Consider the following 13,866-nt stretch of genomic DNA (forward strand, 5'->3'; position numbering starts at 1 on the left):
TTTGGAGCAAAAGAGGGTGAGAGGTGATTTCATAAAGGTGTTCAAGATGATAACAGGCACAGATAAGGCAGATAGTTGAAGATGTTTTCCTAGGATGGAAATGATTAATACAAGGGGGCATAATTTTATAGTGATTGGAGGAAAGTATAGGGGGATGTCAGAGGTAAGTTGTTTACAGAGAGAGAGATGGGTGTGTGGAACACCTTGCCAAGGGTGGTAGTAGAGGCAGATATATTAAGGCATTTAATAAACAGATAGGTGCAGGCATGATAGGAAAGTGGAGGGTTATGTAGGACGGAGGGGTTAGATTAATTTTAGAGTAGATTAAAAGGTCAGCACAACATTGTGTGCTGAAAGGTCTGTTTTGCTGTAATTTTCTATGTTCAAAGAGGGAGTTATCAGGGTGACCATCTTCAAGGGAGAGGGGAGTTTAACAAGTGTGACCAGAATTGTTCCTCTCAGCCCAGGCCATCAGAGGCTTTTCCCAGGGTGGACATGTCAGGTACTGGAGGGCGGAGGTTTAAGGTGAGAGGAGGAAAGTTTAAAAGAGATTCACAAGACAGGAATTTTACCCAGTTAGCAAGTGCCTGCAACAGACTGCTGGGGATGGTGGTGGAAACATATGATGGCTGCATAAAAGAGGAATTTAAGCAGGCATGTGCAGAGGCAAGGAATTGAGGGACCCTGCTCAATCAGATAGGAATAGATTATATTGGTACAACAGTTGTGCATCAAAGGGGTTGTTCTTGTGTTATACTGTTCAATGAGTTATTAGGAGAAAAAGATAATGAGAGAAAGAGAAGAACTTATTGAGGACCAAAGAAGCAAGCCGCACTCAGCCAGAAGATGTGGGTGAGTCTTAAATGAATACTCATAGAGTCTTGGAGAGCTACAGCTGAGGACCAGGCTGATTCGCACCGACCATCAACCAGTAATATTTTTACAGTAATCCTATGTTAACCCACTTTATATTTTTCATCTGTCTTCACAAAGTAGAAAGATATTGTAGATTGGAATTTAGATGGGATGATGAAATACCAGAGAACAGTGAGATTAAAAAGAAGGAAGCATTAGATGTGTTAGCAGGCAAACAGACCATAGAACAGAGAACAGGACAGGATAGGCCTTCGCCCCAGGACATTGTGCTGAACTAATTAAACTAATGGCTCCTTGACCCAGTCCTCATCGGAGAATCAGAGGAGAAGAGGGTAGCAACCTTAAATTCCTAGGTGTTATTATTTCAGAGGACATGTCCTGGGCTCAGCATGTAAGGGCAATTATGAAGAAAGCACGGCAGCACTTCTACTTCCTTAGCAGTTTGCGAAGATTCGGCATGACATCTAAAACTTTGACAAACATCTTTAGCTGTGTAGTGAAGAGTATATTGATTGGCTGCATCACAGCATGAAATGGAAACACCAATTCCCTTGAATAGAAAATCCCACAAAAAGTAGTGGATACAGTCCAGTCTATCACGGGTAAAGCCCTCCCCATCATTGACCACTTCTACCTGACGCTTTGTTGTTGGAAAGCAGCATCCATCATCAGGGACCCCCACCACCCAAGACATACCCTCTTCTCACTGCTGCCATCAGGAAGAAGGTACAGGAGCCTGAGAACCCACACCACCAGGTTCAGGAACAGTTATTACCCCTCAACCATCAGGCTCCTGAGCCAAAGGGGATAAACTCTCAACTTCATTTTCAAGGACTCTATCTCATGTTCTTGATATTTATTGCTTTTTTATTACTATTATTGTTTCCTTTTTGTATTTGCATAGTTTGTTATCTTTTGCAGATTACATTGGCTATTATTCTATTATGGATTTATTGAGTATGCTCACAAGAAAATGAATCTCAGGGTTGTATATGATGACATATGTACTTTGATAATAAATTTACTTTGAACTTTGAACCACAATTAATCTACTCCCTCATATGCACACACTGACCAAATCCGTAACCACGAGGAAATCTGCAGATGCTGGAATTTGAAGCAACATACATAAAAGTTGCTGGTGAACGCAGCAGGCCAGGCAGCATCCCTAGGAAGAGGTACAGTCGACGTTTCAGGCCGAGACCCTTCGTCAGGTCTAACTGAAACAAGAACTAGTAAGAGATTCTCTTACGAGCTCTTCTTTCAATTAGTCCTGACGAAGGGTCTCGGCCTGAAACGTTGACCGTACCTCTTCCTAGAGATGCTGCTTGACCAAATCCATCACTTTTCCACATTTTCATGTGCCATAAAGATGGAGAAATCCTCAGGGCCCAATGAAATGCATCCCTGACCACTCAGAGAGACATGCCAGGAGATTTTTAGGGCCCCAACAGTATTGTTTAAATTGTTTACTGATTTGTGAAATAGCAAAGATGTGCCAGGTTATTACAGAGCAGTTAGTCTAATGTAACAAGGAAGTTATAGGGAAAAAATTCAGATGGGCAACGTCAGTCCATACTTGAAAGGCAGGGATGTATCGAAGAGATCCAACATGGATTTTTTAGTGTGAGATTCTGCCTGAATTTCTTTTGTAAATTTTATTTGGAGATTCAGCACAGCAACCGGTCCAGCTGCCCAATTACACCCATGTGAGTAACTAACCGTACATCTTGGGACTTTAGTTGGAACTTAGTTGAGATTATGAAGAATCATTAAAACATATTAGAACATAGAACAGTACAACACAAGAACAGGCTTTTTGGCCCATGGTGTTGTGCTGAGCTAATTGAACTGGTAACTAAGCAATCCCTTCTACCTGCACAAAGTCCATATCATAAGACCATCACTATATCCCTCCATTCTCTGCATATTCATGTACCAGTATAAGAGCCTTTTAAAACCCTCTGTTATATTTGTTTCCACTGTCATCCCTGGCATCACATTCTGAGCAGCCACTAACTCACTGTGAAAAACAATGTTTCACAGGTCCCCGTTGAACTTACCCCTTCTCACTTTAAATGCATGCCCTCTAGTATTAGATATTTTATCTACATGGACTTCAATAAGGCCTTTGATAACACTCCTCACGGAAATTCCGGAAGATTAGAAGGCAAATTGGATCCGGAATTGGCTTGGTGATAAGCAGCAAAAAGTGATGGCGATGTTTACATTTGTGGCTGGAAGCCAGTGACCAGTGGCCAATCACAGGGATGAAAACTCTGGTCTTTGCCATTCGTTATTGATGTTAATGACTTAGGTTTGAATGTGGGATGGAGATGAGTCAGTTTGCAGTTGACATAATAATTGCTGTACTGTTGATAGTGAAGAGTGTGGTCTTAGTTGTGGTACAGAATGATATTGATAAGCTGGTAAACTGGGTGCAGTAACAGCAGAGGAATTTAAATCTGATAAGTCTGAGGTGATGTATTTTGGGAAATCAAATAATGGTTGGACATAACAAATACAAGAGATTCTGCAGTTGCTGGAAATCTAGAGTAAGACACACGAAATGCTAGAAGAACTGAGCAGATAAGGGTGAAGAGGAATAAAGAGCTGATGTTGTGGACTAAGACCCTTCATTATAGTAGGATTGTACAGTACTGTATCTGTCAATGTGGAGCAGAGAGTGAGTTTGGGAGCAAAGGATGTTGGGTATGGTGAAGGTGGAGCTCCACAGTAAGGATGTGGCAGTGAAGGAGTACTTGGGGCTTGGCGGGAGTGCAGGTGCAGACACACACAACCCTGAAACACCAGGCAAAGTCATTTGATCCTAAACAATTAGTTTATTGATCATTAGAGAATGTCTCTCTGGTGTTTCCCACTCCCCTCCCCCCTCCCTTCCCCTTTCCCCAATCATAGTTCCTCTCTCCTTCCCCCCTCTCCCCCTTAGTCCACAATAGGAACGCATATCAGAATCAGGTTTACCATCATTCATATATGTCATCATATTTGCTTTTTACAGCAGCAGCGGTACAGTACAATACATAAAATTACTACAGTACTGTACAAAAGTCTTAAGCACCATATCTTCTGCATATATAAGTCCTTAAGACTATTGCACAGTACTGTAAATCAAGAATGGTGGGACCCAAAGGAATATTAAGAAACATAGTGATATTGGCATTTATTTTGATCTTGTCCAAATGTCCCTGAGTGGGATGAAGAGTCTGTTTCCATGTCGAATAACTGTGACTTGAGATTGAAACAAGGATATATAGGGTGGTAGAAGAAGGCATCCACAATATGCAAAGTTCAAAGTAAATTTATTATCAAAGTACACGTCTTCATATACTGCCTTGAGATTCATTTTCTTGTGCTCATTCACTGTAAATATAAAGCAACAACAAAAACACAAGTACGATAGTAATAACTAAATAAGCAATAAATATTGGGAACATGAGATGAAAAGTTCTTGAAAGTGAGTCCATAGTTTGTGGGAACAGTTAAGTAATAGGGCAAATGACTAAGTGAAGATATCCTTCTGGTTCAAAAGCCTGATGGTTGAGGGGTAAAATTTGCTCCTGATGAAACATGTTTGTTTTCATTAGCCGGACATCGAATATGCGCATTGAGATCCTGGTACAACAGGGAGAGATGTTGAAAATGCAGAGACCTGGGTTCAATCCTGAACCATCTATGAGGAGTTTATATGTTCTCCCTCTCATTGCATGCGTTTCCTCCAGGTGCTCCAGTTTTCTCCCTCATCACAAAGACTTGTGATTTGGTAAATAAATTGATCACTGCAAATTGCTCCCAGTGGGAATGCGGGGAATTAAATGGGATGAGTTTAACTATGTGTCTGATGATTGATGTCAGGCATGTTCCCTTTTGTTGTGATATTATGATTCTGTAATTTTATAAAACAGCTGGAGTGCTGTGTATAGTTCCGGTTACCACGCTAGTGAATGATGAGGTACTGCTGCAGGTTTATTCTTGCAGAAACATGGCTCCGGAACAACATCCATGCACAATCAACCTTCAGGCCATGCCCCGCAGAGACTTGGACTATATTTCTTTTTGTGACTATATTTTTCTGCTGTCCTAATTATATGCGCTATCTATGAATACAGCATGGAAGGTGTTATATTTGAATGCAAGCTATATATGGAATGAGATAGATGAACTTGTAGCACAGTTACAGATTGGCATGAATGATGTTGTAGGCATCACTGAGTCCTAACTGAAAGAAGATTATAGCCGGGAGCTTAACATTCAAGGATACACATTGTATCAAAACAACAGGCAGGTAGTCAGAGGGGGTGAGGTGGCTCTATTGGTAAAATATGAAATCAAATCATTTGAAAGAGGTGACCTAGGATTGGATGATGTAGAACTGCTGTGGGTAGATCCAGCTGGTGGCACAGTGACCTCAGTGCCAGACTCCAGAGCGCAGGTTCCCGAGTTCGAATCCAGTCAGGCTGCTCCCGGGTTGAGTGTCAAGCTCACAACTCGGCCTCATAAACAAAAACTGCGCTGTGAGAAGGACATGGGGGGGCCATTAACAGAATCTTTCCTCCAAGACAACCACTTGAAAAAGTGGTTGCCGAGGCTCTGGCAGAGTATGACACACAAAAAAAAGAACTAAGAAACTGCAAGGGTAAAAACACACTGATGGTTATATACAGACCTCCAAACAGTAGTAAAGAAGTAGTCTGTGAATTAGAATGGGAGATCGAAAATACATGTCTAAAGGGCAATGTTACAATAATCATGGGGATTTCAATATGGAAGTAGATTAGGAAAATCATGTTGGTGTTGTATCCCAAGAAGGGGAATTTGTAGATTGCCTACGAGATGGCCTTTTAAAACAGCTCATGGTTGAGCCCACTAGAGGATCAGCTATTCTGGATTGGGTTTTGTCCAATGAACTGGAATTGATTAAAGAGCTTAAGGTAAAGGAACCCTCAGGGTCCAATGATTATATGGTAAATTCACCTACTAAGTTTGAGAAAGAGAAGCTAAATTCGGATGTATCAGTATTACAATGGAGTAAATGGAATTACAGAGGCATGAGAGAGGAGAAGCTGGCCAAAACTGATTTGAAGGGAACTCTGGAGGGATGATGGCAGAGCAGCAACAGCTAGAATTTCTGAGAGCAGTTCAGAAATTAGGGTAGATATCCCAAAGAAGTATTCTAAAGCCAGGATGATGCAACCATGGTTGACAAGAAAAGTCAAAGCCAACATAAAACCCAAAAAGAGAGCATATATTAGAGCAAAAATTGGGAAGCTAGATAATCTGCAAGCTTTCAAAAACCAACAGAAGGAATCCAAAAAAGTCATAAAGAAGGAAAAGATGAAATACAAAGGTACACAAACCAATAATATTAAAGAAGATACAAAAAGCTTCTTCAGATAAATAAAGTATTAAACAGAGGCAAGAGTAGATATTGGACTGCTGGAAAATTATGCTGGAGAGGTGGTAATGGGGAACAAGGAAATGGCGAATGAACTGAATAAGTATTTAGTATCAGTCTTCACTGTGGAAGACACTAGCAGTATGCTGAAAGTTCAAGAGTGTCAGGGGGCAGAGAGCGTCAGAGGGCAGAAGTGTGTGAAGTTTCTATTACTAGGGAGAAGTTTCTTGGGAAACTGAAATGTTCAAAGGTGGATGAATCACCTGGACCAGATGGTATACACCCCGGTGTTCTGAAACAGGTGGGTGAAGAAATCGTGGAGGCATTAGTAATGATCTTTAAAGAATCAATGGATTCTGACATAGTTCCGGAGAGCTAGAAAATTGCAAAACTCTACTCTTCAAGAAGGGAGAGAGGCAGAAGAAATGAAATTATAAACCATTTAGTCTAACCTCAGTGGTCGGGAAGATGTTGGAGTACTTGGAGGCAAATGATAAATTGGGCTGTAGTCTCCATGGTTTCCTTAAGGGACAATCTTGCCTGACAAATCTGTTGGAATTCTTTGAAGAAATAACAAGCAAAGGCAAATCGGTGAATATTGTGCACTTGGAATTTCAGAAGGCGTTGACAAGCTGCCACACACAAGGCTTCTTAACACATTAAGAGCCCATGGTATTACAGAAAGGATACTAGCATGGATAGAGCATTGGCTGATTGGGAGGAGGCAAAGAGTAGGAATAAAGAGAGTCTTTTCTAGTTGGCTGTCAGTGACCAGTGATGTTCCAAAGGGGTCTGTGATGGGACCGCTTCTTTTTGCGTTATATGTCAATGATCTAGATGATGGAATTGATGGCTTTGTGGCCAGGTTTGAGGATGATAGGAAGATATGTGGACGGCCAGGTAGGGTTGAGGAAGTAGGGAGGGTGCAGAAGGACTTAGATGGATTAGTAGAATGGACAAAGAAATGGTAGATGGAATACAATGTCAGGAAGTGTATAATCAACACACATCAAAGTTGCTGGTGAACGCAGCAGGCCAGACAGCATCTCTAGGAAGAGGTACAGTCGACATTTCAGGCCGAGACCCTTCGTCAAGACTAACTGAAGGATCTTACTAACTCTTCCTTCAGTTAGTCCTGATGAAGGGTCTCGGCCTGAAACGTCGACTGTACCTCTTCCTAGAGATGCTGCCTGGCCTGCTGCGTTCACTAGCAACACTGATGTGCGTTGCTTGAATTTCCAACATCTGCAGAATTCCTGTTGTTTAAGTGTATAATCATGCACTTTGGTAGAAGAAATAAAAGAATAGTCTAATTTCTAAATTGAGAGAAAATTAAAGAATCTGAGGAGCAAAGGGACTTGGGAGATCTCGTGCAGGATTCCCTAAAGGATTTGCAGGTTGAGTCGGTGGTGAGGAAGTCAAATGTGATTTTAGCATTAATTTCAAGAGGTCTAGAATGTAAAAGCAGGGATGTAATGTTGAGGATAAAGCACTGGTGAGGCCTCACATGGAATATTGTGAGCAGTTTTGGACCCCTTATCTAAAAAAGGATGCATTGACATTGAAGAGGTTTTAAAGGAGGTTCACGAAAATGATTCCAGGATTGAAAGGCTTATCATATAAAGAGCATTTGATTGCTCTGGGTCTGTACTCACCGGAATTCAGAAGAATGAGGGGGTATCTCATTGAAACCTATCGAATGTTGAAAGGCCTCGATAGAGTAATTGTGGAGAGGATGTCTCCTACAGAGGGGAAGTCTAAGTCTAGAGGATACTTCCTCAGAATAGAGGGACATCCATTTAGAACAGAGATAAGGAGGAATTTCTTTAGCCAAGGGGTGGTAAATCTGTGGAATTTGTTGCCACAGGCAGCTGTGGAAACCAAGTTATTGGGTATATTTAAAGCAGAGGTCAATTGATTCTTGATTGGTCAGGGCATGAAGGGACAAAGGGAGAAGGCAGGAGATTGGGGCTGAGAGGGAAATGGATTAGCTATGATGAAATGGCAGAGCAGACTCGATGGGCCAAATGGCCTAATTCTGCTCCAATATCTTATGGTCTTAAGTTCTATGTGCTATGTGCTGTGTGATGAATGTGACTGTTGGTACAGTGTTTCACACCTTGGCCAAGGTGAAATGCTGATTCATTTAGCCGTATCCATGTCTATGACTGAATGACAATTAAACTCGAACTTGAACTGAAGTTAGTGCAGAGGACATTCATCAGGATGTTGTCTGGAATGGGGTGCTTCAGTTAAGAGGAAAGACCAGATAGGCTGGGTATTTTTTTCACCGGAGGGGGGAGGCTAAGGAGGAGGGGACATGGTAGTCACATAAAAAACATTGTCAGACAAATACAACCAGTGGCTACTTTATTAGGTACCCCCTGTATCTAATAAAGTGGCCATTGAGTGTAGGTTCATGTTCTTCTGCTGCTGTAGTCCATCCACTTCAAAGTTTGACCAGCTGAGTGTTCAGAGATGCTCTTCTGCACACCACTGTAATAATGCCTGGTTACTTGAGTAATTGTCACTCTCCTGTCAGAGCTTGAACCAGTCTGGCCATTCTCCTCCAACTACTCTCCTTAACAGGTTTTTTTCACCCACAGAACTGCCACTCACTGGATTTTATTTGTTGTTCTTTGCACCATTCTCTGTAAACTCTACAGACTGTTGCCTGTGAAAATCCCAGGAGAACAGCAGTTTTAAACCACCGTGTCTGGCACCAACAATCATTCCACAGACTAATTCACTTAGATCACATTTCTTCCCTATCCTGATGTTTGGTCTAAACAACAACTGAACCTCTTGACCATGTCTGCATGCTTTTATGCATTGAGTTGCTGCCGTGTGATTGGCTGATTACACATCAACAAGCAGGTGTACATGTGTGACTAATAAAGTGATCATTGAGTATATTGTAGATAACAGGAAACTTTTTCCATTCTGAAATATGTTAAACTAGAGGGAATAGGTTTAGGGTGAAGGGTAGGAGATTTAAAGGGGACCTGAGGAAGAGCTTTATCTCACAGAGAATGATGAATGCCTGCAATGTGCTGCCAGGGGTTATGGTGGAGACAGAAACAATAGAGACATTTAAGAAGCTCCTAGGTACAAACATAAATGTGCAGAGATGGAGGAACACAGATGTGTGCATGTCATTTGATCTAGTTTAATTGGTTAAGCACAACATTGTGGGAAAAAAGGACTTTTCCTCCAATGTGCTGCTCTGTGTTTTATGCTCTACACTACAGTATGTTCTATGTTCTAAGAAGCATGTGAATAAGTGCTTGAATTGTCAAAGCTTACTGGGCTGTGGATCTAACGTTGGAAAATGGAATTAGTACGTATAGGTTGGTACTTGATAACTAACACCGACATGTTTCTGCACTGTGAGAATCTGGTGACTCTCTGTGACAAACTGCTTACTTAGTCAAGTTTTCAAAACATCTAAGCACCATTGTGCTCTCTCTGTCTTCTCTGTGCACCAGGCTCTGTCCCTGTCACCCTTTGTATGTGGTCTGCCTGGCTCCATCTGTTCATTCTCTCTCTAGCTCCTAGCTCTGTATTTTTCCCTAGAAGCTGCTGGACAATTTTGTGTGGTATTTTCTTGGTGCTTTGGTGATTGCTGATGGACACTATCAACTGCATTGAATGATGATTGGCACAAGCTGCAGCTCTGCGTGACCAGGTCCAATGGGGCACCTCCAGTATTTCTAACTATCACTTAATCCATAACCCAGTCTTTAGCTCCACCTACAGCCTTGTCATGTTCTATGTCTCATGAATACAAGGAGTTGTGTATCCTGGTGCTTCCCCTGGGTCAGTCAACATATATCATTCCCTTTTCTCTTTGTGTATCATCATATATTTTGATAATAATTTTACTCTGAACTTTGATTATTAGCTCCTTCAGTGTCTCCTTACTCAAAGTTAAAAGTTGCTGCTTGTTGCTTTTCAGTAATGTTTATCTGGATCGTTGCATCTGGAACGGAATGAGATCAGGATGTCCAAAGAAACCAGCTGGCTCTGCTGAAGCTGGGAAGGAAGTGGAAGTGGGCAGGCTCGAGCGACCTCTGAGAGACGGCCTGTGCTCTGAGACACTACAGCTCCCAGTCAGCCAGTAATGAACTTCCGTCTCACCACAAGCATAATGCAGGCGGCAAGCAACAGGACCAGCAGAATGACCAGAATGGAGAGCCACCAGGGAGAGACAGCTTCTAGCACCCTCACCACCTGCAGGTGTCCGAGATCATCCAGCTCCAGCCGCACCTTTGTCTGTTGAGTCCCGATGGAAGAAAGGACGATGTTAGTACCCAAGACCCCGTAATCACCTTCCCAGTCTACCACTTTGACAACGTTAAACACTTCATAAGGTGGGATGAGCACCTCCTCTTCTCTGCGGAAGAAGGAGAGGTTCTGGATAGCAACACCATGGACTGTGGTGATGTTGAAGAGAGTATTAGTGTCTGAATCGCTGTCAGTGAAGATTGAAACGGACTGCATTATGTCCAAAGAGGTTGAAGCAAACTGCCCAAAACGAATGTTTGCTCCCTCGCTGACCTGTACCTTCCTGTCCATCCCTCTGTAGACCTCTGTTCCTTCAGCAAGACCCCAAGTGCTGTTCTGTAATATGCCGAGAGTGACTGACAGGAGATAGTGCAGACTTTTGTAATGGAAACACTTGGAATATACTTCATCACTCACACCAAAGTTTCTTATGGCTTGATTCAAATATCTGTAGAGAGGTGGTTGGTCTAATGTGTAGCACAGGACTGCTATGACGTGCTCCTCCAGCAGTCCATCGGGAATGCTGACCTCTGACTTCCTGTACTTCCATTCTTCAGAAGCTCTGTTCCAAGCAGCGTCAAAGGGTGTTGCGTTGTTCTTGCGCTCCACCTCAATGTAGTCGATGGCTATCCGGTCCGATTCTGGGCTATGGATGAAGTGGTAATCAGCCGATTTTGCTGCCATGTCCATCAGGATGCTGCCTTTCTTCTCAGCAACATGGCACAAGTGGTGTCCTGAACTTTGGGAAAAGACATTTGTCCCTTGAAAAAACAAAGCACCTGTATTAGAGAGAGGTATGAACTTAATGGACATACAAACAATCTATGTATATATAAAATATCTGATGTTTTATATTTATTGTGAATTTTTTTATTAGTCTTGTGCTCTTTTTTTAATTTTGTACCTCATCAGATCCAGAGTTAAAATTACTTTGATCTCCATTACACCTGTGTACCGGAAGTGATATTAAAGAATCTTCTACCTTGTAGGTAAATAAAGGTGCAAATCACATCAAATCTTGTGCCTTCACAAACCTTCTTTGAGGACCAGCCCTGTTAGTCATCGAATCCATGCAACCATAAGACATTCAAAGTTCAAAATCGATTTATTATCAAAGTATATATTATGTCACTATATAGTACCCTGAGATTCGTTTTCTTCCAAATGTTTACAGTGGAGCAGAGAAATACAATAGAATCAATTAAAACCTACATACAAACAAAAACTGATAAGTAACCAATGTGCAAAAGGACATAGGAGCAAAATTAGGCCATTCGGCCCATTGAGCCTACTCTGCCATTCTATCATGGCTGATTTATTATCCCTCTGAACCCCATGCTCCTGCAATCTCCCCTTAACCTTTCGTACTAATCAAGACCCTATCAATGTCCGCTTTAAATGGCTTTGTCTCCACAGCTGTCTGTGGCAATGAATTCCACAATGAATTATAGCAATACAGCACAGAAACCACCTCTTCAGCCAGACTATCACTTGTCCATGTTTGACACAAATCCTTCTAAACCTTTCCTATTCATGTGCCTGAACAAAAGAGCTTTAAACTTTGTCATTGTAGTTGCCTTGACCACATCATCTGGCAGTTCATTCCATATACCCACCAGGCCCTGGGTGAGAAGGTAGCCCTTCGTATGCCCTTTAAGTCTTTCCCTTTTCACCTTAAACCTACCGTATTCTCTTTTTCTCTAACTTCTGGTAATATCTTCTGCTTCCCCCTTCTCTCTTTTTCCATCCCCTGTTCAGGTTGACTTTTAACCCCTCTACCAATGCCCTCCCTTTGGTGCCCCTCCTCCTTCCCTTTCTTCCATGGTCCACTCCCTTTTCCTATCAGATTCCTCCTTCTTCAGCCCTTTACCTCTTCCTCCTATCACCTCCCAGCTTCTTACTTCATTCCTGCCCTCCCCACCAACCACCTTCCCTCTCACCCAGCTTCACCAGCCAGCTTGTAGTTCTTATTCTCCCTACTCCTTCTTATTCTGGCTTCCTCCCTCCTCCCATCCAGTGGTGATAAATGGTCTTGGCCCAAAAACATCAATTGTTTATTCTTCTCGCTAGGTGCTGCTTGACCTGCTGAATTCCACCAGTATTTTGTGTATGCAGGACCTCTTGCGTTAATGATTACCTATACCTTGAGTTTCAGACTCTCATACCCTGGAGAAAAGACTCTGGTCCTCATCATGTCACAAACTTCTATAAAGACACACTCAGTTTCCTTCGCTTCCGGGAAAAAAAAATCGCAGTCTATCCAGTCTCTCTTTGTAACTCAAGACTCCAGTCCAGGTAAAGTTCTCGTAAATCTTAAATATGAGCAAGTCTGCGGATGCGAGAAATCCAAAGCAACACAAACAGAATGCTGGAGGAACTCAGCAGGTCAGGCAGCATCTATGGAAATGAATAAATAGTCGATGTTTCGGGTCAAGATCTTTCTTTAGGATTGAGAAGGAAGGGGGAAGATGCCAAAATAAAAAGGTGGGGTGGGGGAGAGAAGGAGGCTAGCTGGAAGGTGATAGGTGGGAAAGTCAAGGGCAGGAGAAGAAGGAATCTATTGGAGAGGAGAGTGGACCATAGGAGAAAGGAAAGGAGGAGGGGGCCCAGGGGAAGTAATAGGCAGGTGAAAAGGGGTAAAAGATCAAAGGGGGGAATTTCTTTACCAGAAGGAGAATTTGCTATCAGATTGGAGTCTACCCAGAGAGAATATAAAGTGTTGCTCCTCCTCCCTGAGGGTGGCCTCATCTTGGCACAACAGGAACGGAATGGGAATTGGAATTAAAATGTTTGGCCACCGGGAAGTCCCACTTGTGGTAGATGGTATAGAGGTGCTCGACAGTGGCCCCCCCAATTTTTGACGGGTCACACCAGCGTAGAGGAAGCTGCATCGGGGGCACCGGACACAACAGCTGACCCCAGCAGATTCACAGGTTAAGTTCTGCCTCACCTTGAAGGACTGCCTGGGATCCTAACTGGAGATGAGGGAGGAGGTGTATAGGCAGGTGTAGCACTGTGGCTGCTTGCAGGGATGAATGCCGGAAGAGACAAGTGGACAAGGAATCATGGAGGGAGCGATCCCTGCAGAAAGCGGAGGCGGCGGGGACAGGTGTGGAGGTAAAGATATGTTTAGTGCTGGATCCCTTTGGAGATGGTGGGTGTCGTGGAGGATTATGAGTTGGATACAGAGGCTGGTGGGGTGGTGGGTAAGGACGAGGACCTCTATCACTGTTAAGGTGGTGGGATGATGGGGTAAGTGTGCAGATGTATGGGAAATGGAGGAGATA

The 13,866-nt window shown here is 42.8% G+C and overlaps 1 protein-coding gene across 2 annotated transcripts in view; it reads right to left on the reverse strand.

Annotated features, from left to right (window-relative positions):
• Positions 1-7,487: 7,487 nt before the first annotated feature.
• LOC134347626 (ecto-ADP-ribosyltransferase 5-like) overlaps positions 7,488-13,866 on the reverse strand; it is a 32,224-nt gene continuing 25,845 nt past the window's right edge. For both annotated transcript variants that reach the window (XM_063049995.1, XM_063049994.1), the window contains one exon: positions 7,488-11,340. In XM_063049995.1, coding sequence (XP_062906065.1) covers positions 10,406-11,340 — 935 coding nt within the window. In that variant the 3' untranslated portion in view covers positions 7,488-10,405. The remainder of the gene's footprint in view (positions 11,341-13,866) is intronic.

The sequence above is a fragment of the Mobula hypostoma genome, chromosome 6, assembly GCF_963921235.1.
Source record: "Mobula hypostoma chromosome 6, sMobHyp1.1, whole genome shotgun sequence".
Classification (NCBI taxonomy): Eukaryota; Metazoa; Chordata; class Chondrichthyes; order Myliobatiformes; family Myliobatidae; genus Mobula; species Mobula hypostoma.